This window comes from Opisthorchis viverrini (assembly GCF_000715545.1).
Source record: "Opisthorchis viverrini unplaced genomic scaffold opera_v5_180, whole genome shotgun sequence".
NCBI lineage: Eukaryota > Metazoa > Platyhelminthes > Trematoda > Opisthorchiida > Opisthorchiidae > Opisthorchis > Opisthorchis viverrini.
This window is the reverse complement of record NW_008751837.1, coordinates 189,760-210,443: the sequence shown is the minus strand read 5'-3', so window position 1 is coordinate 210,443 and position 20,684 is coordinate 189,760. Positions and strand designations below refer to the sequence as shown.

At 40.7% G+C, this 20,684-nt stretch overlaps 1 protein-coding gene across 1 annotated transcript in view; it reads left to right on the top strand.

Moving 5' to 3' along the window:
* Positions 1-294: 294 nt before the first annotated feature.
* The window catches only part of T265_07675 (hypothetical protein), a gene marked incomplete at both ends in the record, with an annotated part of 54,365 nt that continues 33,975 nt past the window's right edge, over positions 295-20,684 (top strand). The window contains 4 exons of the mRNA XM_009173254.1: positions 295-742; positions 13,060-13,537; positions 15,230-15,739; positions 17,648-18,177. Of these exons, the coding sequence (XP_009171518.1) occupies positions 327-742; positions 13,060-13,537; positions 15,230-15,739; positions 17,648-18,177 (1,934 nt within the window). The remainder of the gene's footprint in view (positions 743-13,059; positions 13,538-15,229; positions 15,740-17,647; positions 18,178-20,684) is intronic.

Genomic DNA, 20,684 nt, shown 5'->3' with positions numbered 1-20,684 from the left:
TGGGTAAAAGCCTCGATCCTGCGCATGAATCCGTGAAATCCGTTACTAGGGCGTCCTCTTCATAGATCAGACCTCGGAGTGATTATTCAACTAACGAAGCAACCCAGCTTGGAAGCTTCAAGCATGTTGGTTCTTTTCAGGCAAAAGAGCATACAATCCACCCACGTCCAAGAGAGAGCCTCGAGCAGATTGTAAAAGCCCGTGAACTAATTAGAACTTGGACTTGTTTATTTCAATCGGTGAATTTGAGTCTCTAGGTTGAATAGCATCTGTATTTGTTAAATGGTCTAATGACTTACATGGATAGTACACATGCATAAAATGAAATGGAGTGCGAAAGTGGGGGGCTTTATTTTTCCTCAAATTTTGACACCGGAAACCTTGGTCGAGTTGAGGAAGTATCAAATGAAACAGAGGGTCCTCTGTCTTCTATGAGCAATGTAAACAAACGACACAACCTTTCTGGAAAAAATAACATTACCACGAATGGGAACCAATGTGGAAACGTTGGAATCTATGAACTTAAGGTGGACTACGATTTCAAGGTTTGGACTATACCAGACTGTGCAGGAACGCAGTTTGAAAATGGAAATCGTACCTGGTTTCACTTCTTCGTCCGAGGATATACCCCTGGGAAGTTGATACGTATAACAATAATGAACATGAACAAACAAGCAAAGATTTACAGTCAGGGATACTCTCCACTCTATAGAGTATGCCGCTCGACCCTATCTCAGTCTAGGTAAGCTTGTACATACATTTCTCAGTTGCTACAAATTTTAGTTCTTAGCACGTGGAAAAAAAACACTACATGTTCAGCTTACACGTGCTCGTTATTGTAGCTGTTAGGCGTCTCATCAGATGTCCGTGAAGTTATTGTTCGTGCACACCTACGACTGGCTCCAAAAATGCTCCTTGTTAATTACGTTTTGAACTTGTCTCTGAGGATAAGTTCAAAAGTTTCAGTAGCTCCTCCCTGCAGTAGGAAGCCAGGGACTATGACTCGATTTGTTGTGGCGTCATTATTATAAGCTGTAAAGTGAAAACTGAAAGCGGAGAAGGGAGACTAGGCTCCACCACCGGTCAGTGATATGTGGTTTCAGCATCCCTGACACAGTAAGAATAAGTGTTAATAATAACGTGATAGAGATAGTTGAGGCTAGTTTCATCTTATTTCGTGGCACATTCCTCCGGTGCATAATTTTTATCGGGTTGGGTCTAGCACAAGGGCGGTACTTAGGTGATGTATTTGTAGGTGTAGTGGTCAACTTTACGTTTAGGAGCGCTAAGGGAGGGGGCTTGAACATGGCGTTCTGAGAGTACGAGGGTAAAGTTATAAGGAATATGCGTTAGAGTGGTAGGAAAATATCTGAATCAGTCTGAAAAATCAGTTCCCTCCAAATCAGATAGATTTTGATTCTTTTCTACACTACTGAAAGGACCACAAAGAATAAAGACAAAAGAAAAAGATGGTAGCATATTAGAACACGTAGAGCCGTTGGGGTGGATGTTCTTTCTACCTGTTTCTGCCAGGTTCACACAATGTGAGCAGTTTTACATTGTTTTCTTTGAAAGCTCTATCAACTTGAGGCTGAATAGGCGTTGTTTCTGATTTCAAGGACTTCATATTAGATTTAGAAGCAAATGCGTAAATATCGGAGAATGATTTGACTGTGTCCAGAGTTACTTGGATAAGGAGATCATCGGAGTTCCGTAGAACCAGAGGGGACCCTATATATCGCAAGAGGGGCTTTGTGGATTGCCTGTGATTAAATGAGGACTGGTACCTGGTTTTTTTTACAGTGGTTAGTGGCGGCAACAATTTGCGATGTGCCCTGAAGTCTCTGGCTTAGTGAGACACTGGTGCTGCTGGGCTGCCTTTTGTCCTTTCGGACAAGCTAAATCCGTTTGAAAAAAATTATAGCTATATGTATTGTGGACAAATGAGACCTCAATTAGGAAATATTGCATAAGTAGCAATGAGGTCAACCTAAGTTGGATCCTGATTCCACATCACGTGCAACTTTAAATGAATTTCGCTAAGTTCACGATGACGAAGTTACTATCATTAGATAATGAAGGACAGCCTGTGCTTCAAGGGAATTCTAAATCATTTGGGAGGCTTCCATTGCTCAGGTAGACTTGCAAACATTTACAAGTACATTGTGAGCAGGTATTAAAGTTTTTTATGTGTGGCAACAAATCAGACTTAGTTCTTTACTTTACGATGACCTTTAGAGAAAATATGAGTCGCCTTTAAGTCAGTTCGCTGCTGCCTGTGAGACACAAGTAGCGGCGAGATCCAAACCAAAATTTTTCATTTTTTATTCCTCTGTTTGACATCATAAAACAATTTTAGATCAAGCAATTAAACTTTAACTTCAAGTGCAGGAAGCCATGCCTTCAAATCATTCTAAAGAGATACTCTACTTTCGGTAGAGCCGCGAGGGCATGGAAAACGCAAACGGCTTGGATCCCAAACCGATAACAAAGCACACTGATATTATAAAGTTTCAAACAAATATTTGAGTGTATCTATAGCTTACAAAAGTGTGTTTTGCAGTGGACTTTCAAAACACCTTTCTAACAATAATTCCTGGAGACATTAATATGATCCACACTTAGCTTAGTTCAAAGACTGCTGAAAGCTGATTAGCAAACATAATATCTGAAGATCCGCTTTCTTTTTGATGGATGGTAATTTAAAGTTGTTACCATAACACGCGACAAACTTCAATAAAAAACTGAGACCAAAAATTGATACTGTCGTCATTTTTCTACTTGATAAGCACAATGAAGACCATCCATTATATTTAAGTAGTCCAAATCTACAGAAGTGGCAACTTTAACTGCAGCTTACGCAAGGCACTTCATCCAAAAGGCACAAGTATGAGCGGTATCAGATGACCTTGGAAAGCCTACCGACTTGCCCCTAGTTGCTCATCACTCTGATATAGATTGAGAAGCTTAAGTATGTGTCACCATACCTCCTCTAAAAAGGTCAGGGGAACGCACCGTATGGTAGATAATTTGGTCTCTTTTCGTTGTTATTCGTTGTAAATGTCCACGGAGCTTCCTTAAAGAAATCTGCTTGTAAGTTCTTGCTGGGCAGGCACAAAAATAAGTCAATAAAAAAGCTTAATGAACAGATCCTGAGGCTGAACCTTGGATCTACTCTTTAAGATGGTCTTAGCCAACTGACTCATGTTAAATACAGACGTATGCCCTTTTGACGCCAAGGGCGTTTCATCGGTTATCTTGAAGCTTCTTTTTCACTACTAAGAAACCGGCCTTAGAGTGACATGGCTCAAACTTGTTGAACAAAAGGAAGACCCGAATGCGTCTTCTTAATGCGTGCATTATATAAATTCAACGGCTAAAGAAAAGTAAATCCGAGACATTTTTATAATAGGTACGTCACTGGCAGTGCTGTCAGTCAAACTTTGTGATGGTTTAAGTTGTTTCACAGTATCAAATGGGGCTGATTTCACTAAATGTCCTGCGCTGCAAACGAAATAAGATACATAAGATCGTCCGTTGATCATCAACGCACAAATGTCCGAAAATAACTTAGAAGAGACGCAACGGCAAGATTATCACAATCAATTAATCTCTCGAGCTATTGAAAGTAACTTGTGATGGAACTGACGACGATAACTTGCAGACTAATGCAGAGGGCTTTGGGCGGTGTAGCAAAGTTGAATATCCCGCACAATCATCTTGGGGCGTCACGGGAGACACATGAAAAATACGCACAAAGATGAACAGGAATGTGCACAGCCGGTTTCAAGCCTCGAAATCAAAGAAATACTAATCAGTGACATAGCTAAGTAACCAACCGATGACAACTAAAAGTAACATGCTTAGTCAAATAGAACCGCACTCGCAAGTGTAAATAAAAGGTAAAGTAAACTTGCAAGCCTTGCGAAGGACCAACGAATTACATGAAATAAAGACCAGAAGGGCATCAGTAGACGTTCCGATAGAAGAGAAGGCAAAAATTGGATAAAATAAGTTTTACGAGGCCGAGGTTTGTGAGTACTTAAATGGATACAAAATTGCATTTTCGTTCTGTATGTTGAAATTTCTCCTCGAAATGGGGGTTACCGTCCGTATCCCGTGACACAGCACAACTACTTGTGTGTCATAAATTAAAATTAAAACGCGGACCAGCTATTATAGGCGAAAGAGGTAGTGTTTAATAGTTACAGTTCAATGCACATCAGAGAACTGAATTCAACGCCAAGGGAAAAATTCGTGTTGAAGTCATAAAAATTAGTACAGCGCAAATGAACCATAGTCACGCTTATAACGTGCCTAACAATAATGCAAGTCGATTTAACTGACACTTAGGTAGAAAAAGCAAACAGATTCAAGAAAATAACAAGCTGGTACACTTATACAGACTGAAAGTTATGGAAAGTGCTTTAAAGACGTATAAAGCAGTTAAAATTGAATAGTCAAGTTTTGATACTACTTTCAAGCCACGATTGAAGTTTGCTGAAATAAATTTTCATTCGGAAGACGGTAATGTGTTTCATTGACCTATAGGGTTCAAAATTGTACTAAACATCTGAGTGAAAGCTATTAAAATATTACGAATGAAGGACTCACAATCACAGTTTTTGTACACTACCTATCTACGTTATACAACTGGAAGTTATGTAAACTCCAGTAACTAGTATCTGACCAAATTTTGTAGTGTTCTGTTATCAGAAAAAATGATCTTATCTGCCAAAGTTCTTTGATGCAACATGGCAGCAGTAGATCATCTTCAAAGTGTATACTCTGTTAGCTGCGTCGCATTTTCCCTCCCGCATTTTTCTTAGAACTGCTAAAAACAATTTCCTTTGATTCCACTTTCATTTGTTTTGACAAATTCCGGGTTCTCTTTGTCCGATGGGTCAGCAGTGCAGATATTTTTTTTAAATATTTAAAATGTTACCTCAAAACTACTAAGTTATTCATATTGCTACGTTTGACGCTCGCAACAAGCGAAATGAACATCCGTTGTTCAAGTTTTGTTAAATTTAAACATTTGCTGTTAACTTGTTGATTTCCGTGAGCAATAACACCGGTAATTACTTTTATCTTACTTTGTAGACATATTGTTTTATGTGGCTTGGTTTCAGTCTTACAATAAACGGTTTGTTTGACAATGTTGTCATTACAAGTTGTAATGAATCTATTTCTTAACCTATAAGTTAAAGCGCCACTTGCGCATTCATACGTATAGCTTAAATTAATTTTATTCCTTTATAAAAAATGCGTTCTTGACGAGCCAAGAACTAACCTAAGAACCGCATGCATGTCGGTCGTTTCCAAAAGAAACACTGTTTTTTTATAGAAAAAATTAACTGTTCTAAGTAGAAGGTTTCAAATAACGCACGGACCTTTTATGGTCAATTTGTTTGTTGCCATCAGTTGATGGAAATGTAGTAAAAGTAACGGTGAAAATCTTGGAGGTATGCACTCGCGTAATGTCAGGAATTCTGCATGATTTGTCGACCCTCGCGGAGAGAAACATTTCCTTTAAGATTTCTGCCTTTAGATTACCGTTTAAACAGTGCTAAACACAATTTACTCTTAGAAGAAGCGCATTTCTTATTCCCATGACTGCTATATGTTGATATTTTGAATGATTGATGTCCGATAATCCAAGTACTACCAGATAAAAGCTCAGGGATCACCAAGCGCCAAACTGGATCATTCGCAAATTGCGGTCTTCCTGAAACTCGAGTTGAGAGAACGATTGGTCGGGCGATTTTGCCAGACTGGGCAAAGTTTTCAGGCGGCCACTCTGTTTTTTGCAGGACCAAACTAATTTCTGAGGACACAGGGAAAAACACGCAAACTTATTCACCTAGGTTGTACCTTATGAACTCTTACTACCTATCAAGGAAAACTCCGAGAATGGATGCAAAATAAATTACAAGTAACCGAACTTTTTGGCGACACTTGTCTTTGGTGATCCGGTTGTATTTACTCAGGAATCTTGACACCTTAAATGTGTCCTTCCCATAACATTTGTATATAAGGTACAGGGGAGTTACCAAATGTAACGGAGAGGTAATAGGCTTTGAGAGACACATTTATATGATGCGGATCGGATGGTTGTTCATCTGTCCATGGAGTGTAGCAATTTGCTTGGAAACGTCTCTTAACCAATCGTGTTTGGGTGAGTACTTCTGCACTTGCTGGCATTCGTATGGTTTTCAAAAGAGCATTTGTTATTTCTTGATATGAATAGCTGACCAAGAGAGGCTTATAGTAATTTCATTGGTCCGTTTAGGAGTTGTGGTGCATTGTGGTCCACATTTTTTGCATTCGAACGAAGAACACCGTAGAAAAAACCGTTGAGTTCATGGAATGCGCATCATAATACATTACGTATCTTTAGCAGTTGATAAAATTTCGACAAATCGTTCCCGCAGCTCACTAATTACTCACGGTTTTAGAAACTACACATATGGATGCAGGTACGGGAAGGCATCAACTCAACCACACATTGATGGTGTGACGATCGGTGGCGAAACGCCAGATAGTCGCCAACCTCAGCCGCGCGGAGTGTGTACAAACTCAAGTGCTAAACAAAATAAGAAGCATCTCCATCACTGAAGCATACTAGAATAACTCTAGGCCTTTCAATTCTTCGCCTCTGCTTCGTTGCATCGCTTGTCAAAAGTCGTCTACTTAGTCTATAATTTATTAGGCGTATGGTGCATGCTAGTAGCTGTATGAGTCTTTTGCGCACCGTGCTGGATTTTGGCTCCTTTAGACTTTTCGTTTGCTCAAGAAACAGAAAACGCCTTGGCTGATTATCAAAAAGAAACCCTCGGCACTTCAGGAGAGCTAACATTCACAAAAAGAGCGATTTGCCGAACTGTCTTTTTTCTAAACACCCACAACCTGAACACAATATGGTTACAGAAAGAAAGTCTACCATGAGTTCCTGGCTTCTTATTTGTAAAGCCGTCACACAAGGAACTGACCAACAACAGATCATATGGCGTAAACTGAGTGCTTGAATTATAATGATGATATAACTAGTGTAGGCACAAGCCTTCCGTGCTACTCACCAGTCGTTCCTTATACAATATTGTAGTACTTAGCTACTCTCCGGAAGGCTATGGGTAAGCTTCAACCAAAATTTTGTAGGCTGCGCACCGATAATCATTTTCAAAAGTGGCGAATTAGCTGTACATTGTCTACACGCCTCGTTCAACTGAACTTACGGAAATAAGCCCAGCATTTCTGAGTTACTTTAGAAGAAGACCACCACAAGGTAAGCGATAGAGGACGATGAAAACTGTTTTTTTGGAAGAGTGATAGCATAAACATACCTTTCATGAATCATCACATTAATAATGCGATCCCTAAACGTTTGAGTGCATCCTTATTTTTATTTGGAAGCGTCTACTGCATTCAATCGTTCTAGTAAAACAAGTGAGCTGGCCGAATTAGGTTCCCCTGAATGTTGCTTTAAAAGTCTTTTAACTATACACTAATGCGTAGCAGATAGGTCGGACAAAAGGACAGTCATCAAAGGTCTTTTGGAATAATGCAGAAATCAACCCCCACTTACATGTTCTTAAAGATGCAAAATTTGTATCACAGGTGAGTAAAATTGAAGCGCAGTTTTGAACATCCATCCAGATCTCAGTTATTTGGCGAGCGATTTCTGTTGGTTTCATTTCCGAATACAAATTACGCATCGACAGGTATGTGCATAAGAGAGGACATCCACCACCAATCCAACGGACCATGACAGACAACCTGTTATCGTTGTAACCGTAAAACAAATATCATTTTCGGAACGGTGACCTAAGATAAATAAACAAAAACTGTCAAAATTGTTAATGCACTGCTTTGCACTGTTCCTCCGGATCCATCCTTTTCCTGAATATAAAGTCTCTTCCATAAAGGCCCTGGTTCTGCAGCCTTTAACAAATGAGTGACGTTCACAATGCCAAAAATTCCTAAAGAGGACGGAAACGAACCTGCAATCTGACAAGACTTCTCGCAAACAGAAATAGGGAAACAACTGCACGCTTTGGCACGTATGTCAAATACTGTTCAGCCGAGATCAGACAACGAATAGTGAAAGGGAACACCTAAAAACTAAAATATACAACTTGTCATCAAGTCCAATATTTGACTTTAGGCTTATTTGGGCATTGTAGAAAGCGATGGGATTGGTTAATTTCGCCAATTATGGCCACTGTGATCTGGATTCACTGGTAATTTTCTACTTAAGAGACCACTGTATACGGTGGGTTAAAATGCTACCCTCTATTTTTCAGAATTACGGGCCTCATATCTCGCCTTCTAATATATGAATAGAATCAATTACCGGCAATATCTAGCATACTAACTTATATATCTGTTGATTGTATTAAAGAATTCGGTTTTTGTATCTGTCGAAGCTTACGAATGTCAACTGGTTTGTTTGTTGCTTGTGGAGCTTGTGGATTACCAGATCTGCGTCTAACATAATGTCCACCAATATATCGTCAGCCTCTGTTTGGTTGTTCATTACATGGTTCAGTATTCACACATTGTGCACTCTGGTTCCCTGCCGGCTCCACCAACTGAATGCTGGTGGGATGTCCTGTAGTTCTCAAAGCGAGTTCGCGGTGTTCTCATGGATTACTTGTCATATTTAGCACTCACATTAAGCATTCAAGAGTAGAGTTGCTCCATTATGGTTACTTTCTATCGCAAGTATTTTGACAAATGTTGCCGTAAGGGTATCGTAGTAAGGATGCTGTTTTCCTGTGACGGCCATATCAGTGCTAAGTCAAGTACTCACGATTTTTTTCCATTCTGGTTAGTATCCAATCACAAACTACCAGGCACACCTGGACAAAATGTGAATCTTGCTATGAAAAAAAACATTTTTGCTTCAAAAATCCACCCTACCGTCAACCAAGGGAACGAAGAACCCATTGAAGCGGTCTGGTGTGGATTCTGTTATTCACATATGCTCAAAATACACGGTGTCACTGGTGAAAGTAATCATAGTCTGAATGTTACGGCCATTTAACATTTTGTGTTTCAATATCCAAGAATACAATCATCCTCTTTCAACATTAAGTTGATTTGTTTAGACCTGTTTGACGAAACCGGAATGAAATATTCACCTTTTCCACCAGACCATTATGCTCCAAGATAAATTTGAAGACCGAAAATTCTCATGTTTATGAATTACTGCTAACCTTGGATACAATCACAGTGAAGCTCGATGACCGTTTTTGGGAAGAGTTACTGGTACCTATTTCAGGAAAGTCAGTTAGGAAATACACAGCCATTCATTTGCATAGTGACTCTTCCTTGTCTATTCGTTCATCACAAGGGATTTTTTTAAAGGATCTGCGCTAACGATGAGGCGTCAGACCACAGCTTAACACTTAGTGGAGCTCATTAGTCATTCACCTTTAAGGCCATGTCCCTAATTCAGGCTGGGGCTGCCCCACTAACACAGGATGAATACTAGGAATTATCATATATTACCACACTATCACGAACGTGCATGTGACGTTCGTGAAGGCCGTCTGCTCGAACAGATATTAGTTCGTCTAATTGTGAGAATATTCAAGCGAAATTCTGCGACTTGTAAGTAATATGACCGTACTAAAGTTGCGTTCGCTTAGCAGCCGTTTAACATCAAGAAGAAAAGTAAAGTACGTATTGTTGGAGTTTGTAGTGACCAGCTATGTCTTGTTTCCCTGCTTTGCAAACATAGATTTGCTTACTTTTAAGATAAGCGTGTACTGATGGAGTATAGGAAAAGTTTCGTTGATTGTACCGAGTTGGATGAAGTGGCTGATTTTTCGATTCCCTTTCGACTGAAATTACTCATCAGGAAACGAAGTGCCAACGGATGTACCGAATGCAGCGGAATCGAAAGCAGACAACGAACGTTTATGAGTTTTACCTTCCGGGTGGAACCAGATTTTCAAAGTTTCGGCGTCGTACTGATTAGTTAGAATACTTCCTGGCTGCAATAATGAGCTAAGGTTCCAGACTACCTCAATAATATGCCTGATTGCGATTAGGAGAATTTCTGTGATCACCTCAATGATGATTAGGTAGGTAACCCGCGATAAAACCGCGATGGTCTTTTTAGGAATTCTTAAGCCTTCGGTCAACATACGGCCAACAGGAAATCAGATTGCACTAAGTGTGAATGCTGGATCAAGTAACGAACCAGCGAACAGAGGCGGACAGAATATTGGTGGACGTTCTGTTAGACAAGTCAAATATATTTGGTAAACCACGAACCGCAAGTAGCAGAGAAAGTAACTGACATTCGTAAGCTTGGACACGCTGGAGATAACCAAGCTGGGACACGAAATTATGAAGCCCTTAGACTAGGTTATCACTAATTTGGTTGTAACCGCAAAATACATTACCGCGATTAGTTCTCTTGTTTCGTCGTTTTACTCTGGGTTTAACTGAGTTACACCAATGCCTGTTGGTGCTACTGACCCAGTGACAACAAGTAATGTTCGTATTGAACTGGCATGTCTCCTCCGTGTATATTCAGTAGTACTGGGTATCTGATGTACTCAGTCTATGAAAATTGGCAAACGCCATATAAAAGGACACACTTGAGTAAACCGCCATAACTCCAATGCGGAAGCGTGCGATAAGCCTTTGTCCTTAATTCTCGATCGGAACAATTCTTGGACAGCCTTCTTGAGCATTAAATTTACCAAATCTTGGGCCAGCACGGAAATAAAGAAAACACTATTGTTTCTTCGGTTGCTCATTTTTGGTGTACGGAATTCAATTGCGTGCGCTGACTGGGGAAACTGTGCATTCGGCTGCAGCTTCTGTCACTCTGAATGCAGTATTCAAGGTAAATGCTTCCGCTGAACGATGTCATTCTTCACTGACGTCCAGAAAACATGTTCTTTAGGTGATGCCATTATAATCAGGCCACAGAGGCACAGTCGTCATTATCCCCAAATTTACAGACCTTCATAAAAATGTCGTTTATGGCGTGCGGAACACTGAACAGCATTAATTTGCACCTTGAAAGCTCAAGTAACCAATTATGTCCTCAGAATTATGGCAATGTTTTATCTCCAACCACAAAATGTAATCTCTGGCCCCAGATTGCGCCAACAAAATATGGAAACCCTGATGGTTGGAGATTATTTGTGATTTCTGGTGGTTTGATGGCCCACAATAGCTGAAAGGGCTCCACTATTAAATAGCTACTTGCCACGGAATAAAAGTCGGACGCTATACTAAGATGACGGTCCAAAAGTCCCGAACACAATTTTCACCCTGTTCCAATCCATGCTTAGACAACTGAGGCTGTGCTGTTTTTAGTTTTTTTCCAAGTGAGTGGTCTTTATCCATCTGAATGCTCAACACCACTTTGAGAACATAATGAAGGGGATTTCTTCCGGCTTTTGGATAACCTTAATAATTCGAATGCACTTAGACAACGCTGTGCTGTTTTTAGTTTTTTTCCAAGTGAGTGGTCTTTATCCATCTGAATGCTCAACACCACTTTGAGAACATAATGAAGGGGATTTCTTCCGGCTTTTGGATAACCTTAATAATTCGAATGCAAACTTCAGTCAATCGTATTATGAAATAAACTGCATTTTTAGGATGGGTACAAAACCATTAGTCTTGTCATTATCAGACAATTGTCCTATTGAGTGAATTGCGGACGACAATTATGAATTTGTACACTCGATTTTGAAGCGGATCACCGACCCCCCTTGAGCTGAATGATAACGAACGTTTGTCAAGCTAGTCAGTGAGTGCCTGGTGTGCATGTTTCGGTGAGGCGGGAAACGATATCGTCCTGGAGTACGATAGACAGTTAATCAGTCACTTCTTGATAAATGAACCCTTGCATTACTAGTAAGCGCCCAGTTGAGATGATTTTTGTGTAAGTTCTAAATGAACTCTTCAACTTAGGAGTTTGGATTCGGAGCATGTTTCGGTTATTGTACACAGCTCCAGTAATACAACCACACATTCCTACAGCGATACCTGGTTCACTGTTAACAGCGCTATAATATAATGTGGTAACTATGCTACTACAACTCTGTATCACAGCAAAATGTTATTATAAGCCAACGAATAAAGTTAGTCCTTGGAGGGAATCCCGTATTTAAAGTGATAAACTTCAGCATTTGATCGTTCTCACGAAAGATGGAAAGTCGTAGTCTGAGGACAAGTTATCCAGCATTTTTTTATTTACAGGAAAGGTCTCAACTGAAAATTACCAGACCTCTTCATAGTACCATTAATCAATAATTGCCTGAGAAGATGAATAAGTTCACAAGACAAATGAAGATTTCGTCTGAGAAGTCACTCAGTCAATAAATGACCACGTGATTCGTTTTTTAGATTGAAGGGCGAGTGGCGCTGTATCCTGTCTATGTGGGAGCCAACAATCTTGTTGTCCAACAGTCCATGTCTGAACGATTAATTATTCAAACTACTAACCGGGAGGTCGTGGGTATGAGATTCTATACTAGAGTTTCATGAGGTGCGTATTGCTGACGATTCCCACATGAATGGAACAGCTGTACAGTGACCCGGCTTTTTCGCAAACCTTGGCTTAACTTACACGACGAAATCCCAACTATTAATATTTTTTTTAGTTTATATAATAGATACGTTGGAGTCAATGGCTAAATTGTAGAATTTCTACGGAGTACGGTAAGTTATCTGTTACCGATCTTAGTAGTCTTGGTCTGAGAGACATCTCAGCCCTCCTACTCGTCAAAGGCTACCTGACTCCTGTGAAGTGAAAGTCAGTCACCCAGAATTTTCGTCCGCCTCGTATATTAAACGATCGTTTCTAATCGAGCTGTCTTGAAAATTACTTTTCTCCGGAACCATTAGCATACGATGCCCTGGTTTTTCGACACTTGTTCTACTTGAAATCAGCGGCCAACAAGTCGGATATTTTTAAAACAGTTGTTCTCATATCCAATAGCAAGACGCCTTCCAGATCCTATCAACAGAAAACTTTAGTGGTTAAACTTTAGACGATTGACTTTTTCTTCCGTTCATATTCAGATGGCAACGCATTCGAGACAGACCTGCATGGGAAATTGTTGACGGACAATTCAATCTCACCTTTGTTCATCGGTTTATCGATCCGCGTGGAAGTTCAACCTATTTCGCGTTTAGTTTTCCTTGGTCATATACAGAAACACAGCGCCAATTAGATCATTTGGAGGCGATTTTCCGCCACCAGGTGTTTTCTGCTCCAACTGAGGTGAAACCAAGCCTCACAGTATCCGCTGACACAAAGGAGGCTGACCTGAGAAGGACTGTCTCTGGTCCGACTGAAGACGGTTTGACAAGTGCAGACCTGTTTCAACAAATCTACTTTCATCGTGAACTGCTGTGCTACAGCCTAGATGGAAGACGAATAGACTTACTTACCGTCACTGACTGGTCGGGTCGCAAAGAGCAGAGAGAAGACTACTTCGATCCTCTTTTGTTTCCCAACCGATCCTTTCCTCGGCCGTGGAAATTTGAAGGAAAAAAGGTGGGTTTCACGCACTTTATGCCTGTCATCCAAATTATCGACGATCATATCCACGATTATCAAGTTTCCAAGCTGGCATAGTATCCCTAGTTCATGATAACTATCCAGTAATAAGTTTTCTCCAGATGCACCGAAAGAGCCTTAAAAATTATTGTGAAGACGCTCCTGGTGGAAATATTTGACGTTCCCCGTCACAAATCTTTGCAGCAATTTTTCGTTAATGGATCTGCTGATCCAAAGGAATTAGAATTTGCTTTGCTGTTCATTCTGCTTGTACTCAGTTTTGTTTCGTGCTCCCTGTGCAAAGCTTTCTGGATAAAAGGACGTAGATTTTCGTTCCGTTTATTTTGAGGAAATAAGTGAGGACAATGGTTTTGCGGTGTGTCCATTTCGTACACTTCCGCCCCCCGCAGCATGTGTAAATCAAAACAAGATGAAGCGAAATACCGGGCCAGTCGCATCATATGAAACTAAACTGCAACCTGACTGTTCAACACAACCGCTTGTTCTACAAGTGAAAAACCTTAGTCGTCAGCACCTTTCCCGTCTCATGATTTCTAATGAACTTGAAAACGGTTGAGAGTTTTTCGTTTACAAATTTCGTGAAACCCAAGCCCAATTATGTCGACACAATGAGTGGAATCGCATACGCGTAATCAAACTCTCTTGTGTATTCCATACAATATAAGTTCGTCAAGTTTTTCATTTTCAGAGGGGAATTGTCATTTACGTGATTGCTGTTACTTACCTGCTTGCTGTAAGGTAGACAGATGTTGGTCGGAGGTCTATATCTTTTTGTTTAAGTATCTCGTTTACCCAACTGTTTACTACTTCCACTCGCCAATGCCGTCTCTGTAAGTTCTGGCCGTTTCACAAAAGGGGCAGACAAACCATCATTTAAAACAACTAAAAGGCTTTTTATTCTACAAGAAATTTCTCAAAAGTATCTTATGGGCATAATGGCTACTTGATGCTTCATTCCTATTGGTAGTCAACTACAGAATAATCTGACGACAGTTAATAAGCCATTTTTATAAGTTCATTCTACTTTGTGCACAAAATTATATGAAAAACGGAGACCGGGTACTGTTTACAATTTTGGGAGATGGAGATGTAATTGAATCATTTCTGGGCTAAGATACCTTCCTAGAAGTGCCTGCTCAATTTAGTGACTATTGCGTAAAGCTAGAGTACACTGAAAGGAGCTGCAGAAATGACATCGCTAGCACCCGCATCTTAGTTGCTGCCCGTGTATGGACTCTGACTGTAAAAGTTAAGGCTGTTCACTCTGGACGGCTTGCCACAAACGGGTCAGAGTAGTTTCCCTTGATTGTGCTGATATACGTTCCTAAAACAGGGTTTGATAATGAGCTACAATCCATGAGGTGTATTGTTCGAATATCCTCTATTTGTTTCGGCCAGTTTGACCTAAACCTAATTTCCGTTATTGTCGTGGGGCTTCTTCTAGTCCTATGTTTGCCGTGTATTCAAGAGATTGCCACATACAGGTTATTGATTCCGAAAACACATTGCCGATTGTTGTAAATTCCCTCGTCAATCAATGTAGCAACATTTGTTTCTAAGACAGTCCAATAGTTTTCCTGCTAACTCACCCACCATGGTTGTTACTACTCTCTGCATCCCTACTTCAACTCTGAGTAGATACATATATGACCCATCATTCATCTGCAGGTTGTCTTCATATCCTCTCGTGTTCATCCCGGTGAGACACCGTCGAGCCATGTGTTCAATGGTCTTCTCGAACTACTGCTACGACCAACAGATGCCAGAGCATGTCAGCTGCGCAAGCAATATGTGTTCAAACTCATTCCTCTATTGAACCCCGACGGTGTTGTTCGTGGTCACTACCGCAGTGATTCTCGAGGTGTAAATTTAAACCGCGTATACCTTGAACCGGACTTTCTTTACTATCCTTCAGTATATGCTACAAAAGCCCTAATGGTATATTATCATACACATTATGCAGACGATCAGCTATACGCAGCATTTTTGCATCCGTTCTGGGAAGACTTCAAACACGTGATTCGTACTCCATCGGAGCGCATGAAACCGCCCTTAGCGAACAATCGATTCCAAGATTCTAAAATGGACCTTAACAGAGGCGAAACTGTCCCAGCTTTACGTAGCACAGAGGATCAAGTTTTGACTGGCAGTGATTTAAACGCTGCTGATAAGAAACCGGTGAGTTTTTTGTAAACTTTGGCCACTTTTACTTGCACAACTTGCAAACTGGTCACTTATTACTTGGTTGTAGGTCTGTTTGTCGAGCGAAGCAGTTGGCTGCCAGCTAGCTAGCTGCTAGCTGTTTGCTAGGTTTTCCACCTAACCCTATGAAAAAGGTATCCTTGGATTGACTAGCCTACTGTGAAGAAAGTAACTCTTCATCAACTGGTTGTTCCGACGAAAGTAGCCATAGTAACTAGATTCGTTGACCTCCACTTTGGTAACCCAACGGAAGTCATTCGACTAGATGATTTTATATTCGTGACATGCCCACAGCTAATTACGTGCAAGAAATAAATGGAAAATTAAAAACAAGACAAAGACACCTCTCTAAACGGTAGACAATTACCAGATTTCCTCTCCTCCGCTTCAGAGCAAAAGATCTTCTGTCCTTTAGTTCCTGCCTTTTAGGTTCGCAAAGGAACACTGATGGAGCGAATTTCGACCAAAGTGTGAGTTCCAGCAACGAAAATCGAAGGCTTGACTTTTCAGACCGTTAGTAGTTCCAGAATCATTTTAGTGCTGAGACAACCTAGTGGTGGGTCAGATCACCTTATCTCAAGTGACCTTAAAAAAAAATGAAAAGCAAAGCACTCGTAATCTAAATGGAACGAATGACCCTATACAGAAAATGTTAATAAAGGGAGCCGTATACCACAGAAATATGAACAATCTTCCTCTCGGTGAACTTTTGGGTGATTCATTTTTTCTAATGTACAGGATCCTAAACATCAGTAAAGCCTGTGAGAATCGAACTGTTTAAATTTGTAATGCAGTACTTATAAGGTTGCTGAAAATCTGTCGACTGTTTAAAAAATGGGTATCCGGAAGGGCCCTCCAAATATTTGGATTAAGTGCCTTGATAAGCAGTACAGCATTAATCCAATGGGCAACGAATCAACAACTAGACCAAAGGAGATGTTCTGAGGCAACTTTAATTTAAACAACGTAACCGATTCATGGAAATAATACGCATGTTCCTTATGGATGCGTTTCTCTTTTGAAATTTTACTGAATCAACTGTTTGTTCCAACGTGTGTTTGGAGTTGCCCAATTTTCTCAGTCTCACATGGCACTCAGTTCAAGAGACCACATCAAATCATTCAGTGTCTACGGTTACGTTGATGCTCTGCATTAGGGATGCAAAATGGTTTATATACTTTCGGACTCTAGAAAAAAACAGTGCATTTTTGAAATGAGGTTCTTACGAGCCTCTGATGGTTGTCTTGGATAAGGCCTTTGTCCTGACGGTCACTTTTGCCAGGCTGAATCGCACTGGCTGACTTACCCTGACCTATACTGAATTACATTTGTTGTCAGCGGGATCCTCTATTGCTCATACTAGGAAAGGACCATTCTAACATTCAGTGAGTTTATGTAGGTCCATGCCGGCCAATAACCTTCCTTGGATGACAACTCCAGCTGGGCTACTGAGCCCTGATATACAGCCCATGGAGATGTTTCCACATGGACTTGATGTGAGTAAATCCATTCTTGTTCAGAATGTGCGCGATGATATGGAGCCATTTTTGTATTGAGAGCTGCCCTGTGACCAAAGTGAACTTCTTCACACACACACCACCGCGGTGGCAAGCGAAGGAAAGTCGCTCATGAATTTCCATCCACCTATGTGTTACTTCACAGAGATGATATAGCTTACTATACCGCAACACACCAACCAACAAAAATATACTCAAACAAATTGCTTTGGACTAGTAAAATCCTTGTTGAAAGCCTTTTTTAATTTCTACTGTAACAACTGAGTATACAACCAAAAGTTGCTTGTTTTTTCATTGCCATGGCTGCTGTATCAACTTTCACGTCTCCTATTCATAACGTTGCTAACCGAATCACTTCTGTTATCAGGTCCCCCAGGAAAAGGTCTCTTCACAACAGACAAGTGAAAAAGTGTTCCCATCCTGTTCAGATCTTCCGGTTGTGTCTTCACCAGTCGTTCTGACTACACCGTCAATTACGGATTCAATAAACTCAAGCCAAAAGCTAGTCATTACAAATCACCAACTGCCTCCAGCCATTTTAAATGCATCCAAGGAAGAGTACACTTCCGAAGGAAGTTCACAGGCTGTGCCGTCATCCCAGGTTTCTAACTCCTTCGACATAGAGGATGGAACCAATGGCGGTAAAACAGAAGAAATAGAAAACTTAATTCAGGAAACTTTGACTCTCTCAGAGCAACTACCGAATGGGTCTGAGAAGACGTCTGCCAAAACAAATGATAGCTCTGAGGAAAACGGTACGTGGCATGCTGACAAAATCCGCAGCTCAGTCACGTCTGTCAGCAATCGACTGAGCGCAATAAGCAAATCCTGTAAATCAAGACGTCTACTGGCGGCATTTCGAGGACGTCATCAGCCGACTATTCATTCCCTTTTCACGTGAGTAAAACGTGAGTTGAACACCATTCAGCCAGCTGCACTTTATACAATATATCCTGCAGCCAAGTAACATAAGCTTGAAGACCGCTGAGTTCCCAACTTGTTCTATAGGCTGGTTATATATTTCATAGAATCTTGTGTTATTTTTCGCGAAAATCCAAGGGCAATTTTTAGGTGGATGTCTTTTGAATCATCCCGTCACTACAATTTTCAGCGTTTCTCGGGAAAGCTGCTGAGGAGTACCACGTGAGATCCCTGGTGGATATCATCAGTCATTGGACGTGCATTAAAGGATTTTTTACAATATGCCTCAATGCGTCGTTGAGTGGGCCACACCACCTACCCAACCCTGCACTGAAAATATCACCTTGGTTGGTATGAAACGTTTGCAACCCAATTATCAAATTTGGTGAACAGACCAGCAACAAAGCAGCGCACCTGAAATATCCGTATTCCACAAATCGCCCTCAGTTAGAATCGGTAAATAGATTACCCTTGAAGCATGGTTTCCTTCTTTTGACCTCCGGACTACCGCTCAGAGTTTTTATTGATCAAGCTTCTTAGTTGGTGTAGTTTCCTGGTTGACGTCATTTGTTAGGATATGAAGCAGGTTTCCATCCAACTATTGTTCACAAAACCCTACATCGTATGGAGCTAGGAACCGCTTGCCTCACACGTGAAACAAGCGCACGGTTAATGGCCGTTTTTCAATTGGATTCTGACACGAAATCAGGGAAATTTCGGTTTCGAGCTCACCACTAGCTAAGTAGCTGCCCACACTGTGTGCAGATAGATGGCCGTGTTTTGACCCAAGTACTCCCATTTGTATGAATGCAGACGAAACCCACAGCTCACATCTGGTTCTTAAGGACAAGTAAGCATCTAAGAATGTTCTCCAACTTTAGCAGACTCCAGCCCAGTAGAGACCATCAAAGAACTTTTTGTCTTCGAGAAAGCAAACCATAAACAAAGGATACACACACAGTCTACTGAGCTTTGCGCCAAGTCGTTGCGCACTGACGGTTTGTGCAACACTGCCATATTGTATTCTGGAAGCACAGGGAACGTGCAATTTCCACTCCGTGTGAACGTCCCATGCTTCTGCCAAACACAGACCCACCTTTTCAACTCCCTCGCACAACTAAGCCAAGACTTCCTTATCCTGCTGGAATATTCGACTTAGGAAACCATCATAAATTTGCGGAATGGTATGGATGATCATAATTAGCTGGTAGATTACGCTAGACTCATGTGAGAATGTGGAAATCCGACCTTTGAATCGTTTGTATAGTGAAGTAAAACCAACAAACGAGGTAGAAAAAGAGGTCAGTTTACTAACCTAGTGATTTTATAATGTAAATGTAGATACTTCCTAAGAATTACGTTTTCGAATACAACGTAAGGAAAATTATATCATTATGAAGCCTGTCTAAAAGACAGGTGGAATGCACAAAAGTAAATCCTTGAACTGTGAACTTGGTATTTTTAGGAATGACGTCCAGTTCGATCGCATTCTAGGTGGAATCCAGAAGCAGTCTTCTGGCACAAATCTGCCCAACCTAATCTGATATAAGTTGACCAATTAGAGCTGACGTAAATATTGAACGGATGGTGATGAATGAACGTAGTGGAACAAGGTCTGGGTCATAAAGCGGCAAATGAGCTATATTCCGAAAACATCACTTTTATTAGCCTTTGTGGCTCTTTTAAATTTCAACTGCATGTGCGAAAACAACGCCTTAAAAAGACCCCTATTATTAGTGGAAATTCAATTCCATTCTTATTGGCAATCAGCAGCAGTGCAGATCTCACAAAATTCTAGAAAGCACCACTTTCGTGACCTCCCGGTTAGTTGCTTGAACACTTAACTATTCGGCTACGAGTGGTTGATCAGCTGTGTGATTAACTAGCACTTAGAAAGAATATAGCGTCTTTCAATCACGGGATCCATATCACGTAGTCACATGTTAACTGGCTCCTCAAGCAACGACTTCTCAGATGGAAGCTTCACTCATCGGGTGAATTTTAATCTTCCTCAGAACTGTTTGTAGTTGTCAGCAGTGTGAGGACCTGCAAAGTTTGTCCATAAACCTAGTGTCTACTATTGTACATTAGGTTGTTCTCTATTTCATTCTAGCTCTATTATTTCAGCAATATTTATTGAAAAATTCTGACTTGTCAACCGTATGCATTTCCAATATCTCATTGGTTTGCATATTTCGTGATAACCAAATACTCCCGCAATTTGGTGTCCCGTTCGCCAAGCTAGGTTTTCGAGTTTCACTTTCGTCATTAAAATCATCGGCACATTGATGGGATGTCGTTCAGTGGTGACAAGCTGTTTGCGAATAAATGTCTGAGTTCGGATGTCCGGCCAATAGCTAATGGATGCACCCGAATTGCCCACATTTCTTAGCACCGTCAACCGTTAATTTCCTAGCTTCATGCAATAATGGTGACACGATTTCCTGCAATAATTGACCAACAAATTTCCTCAATCCAACAAG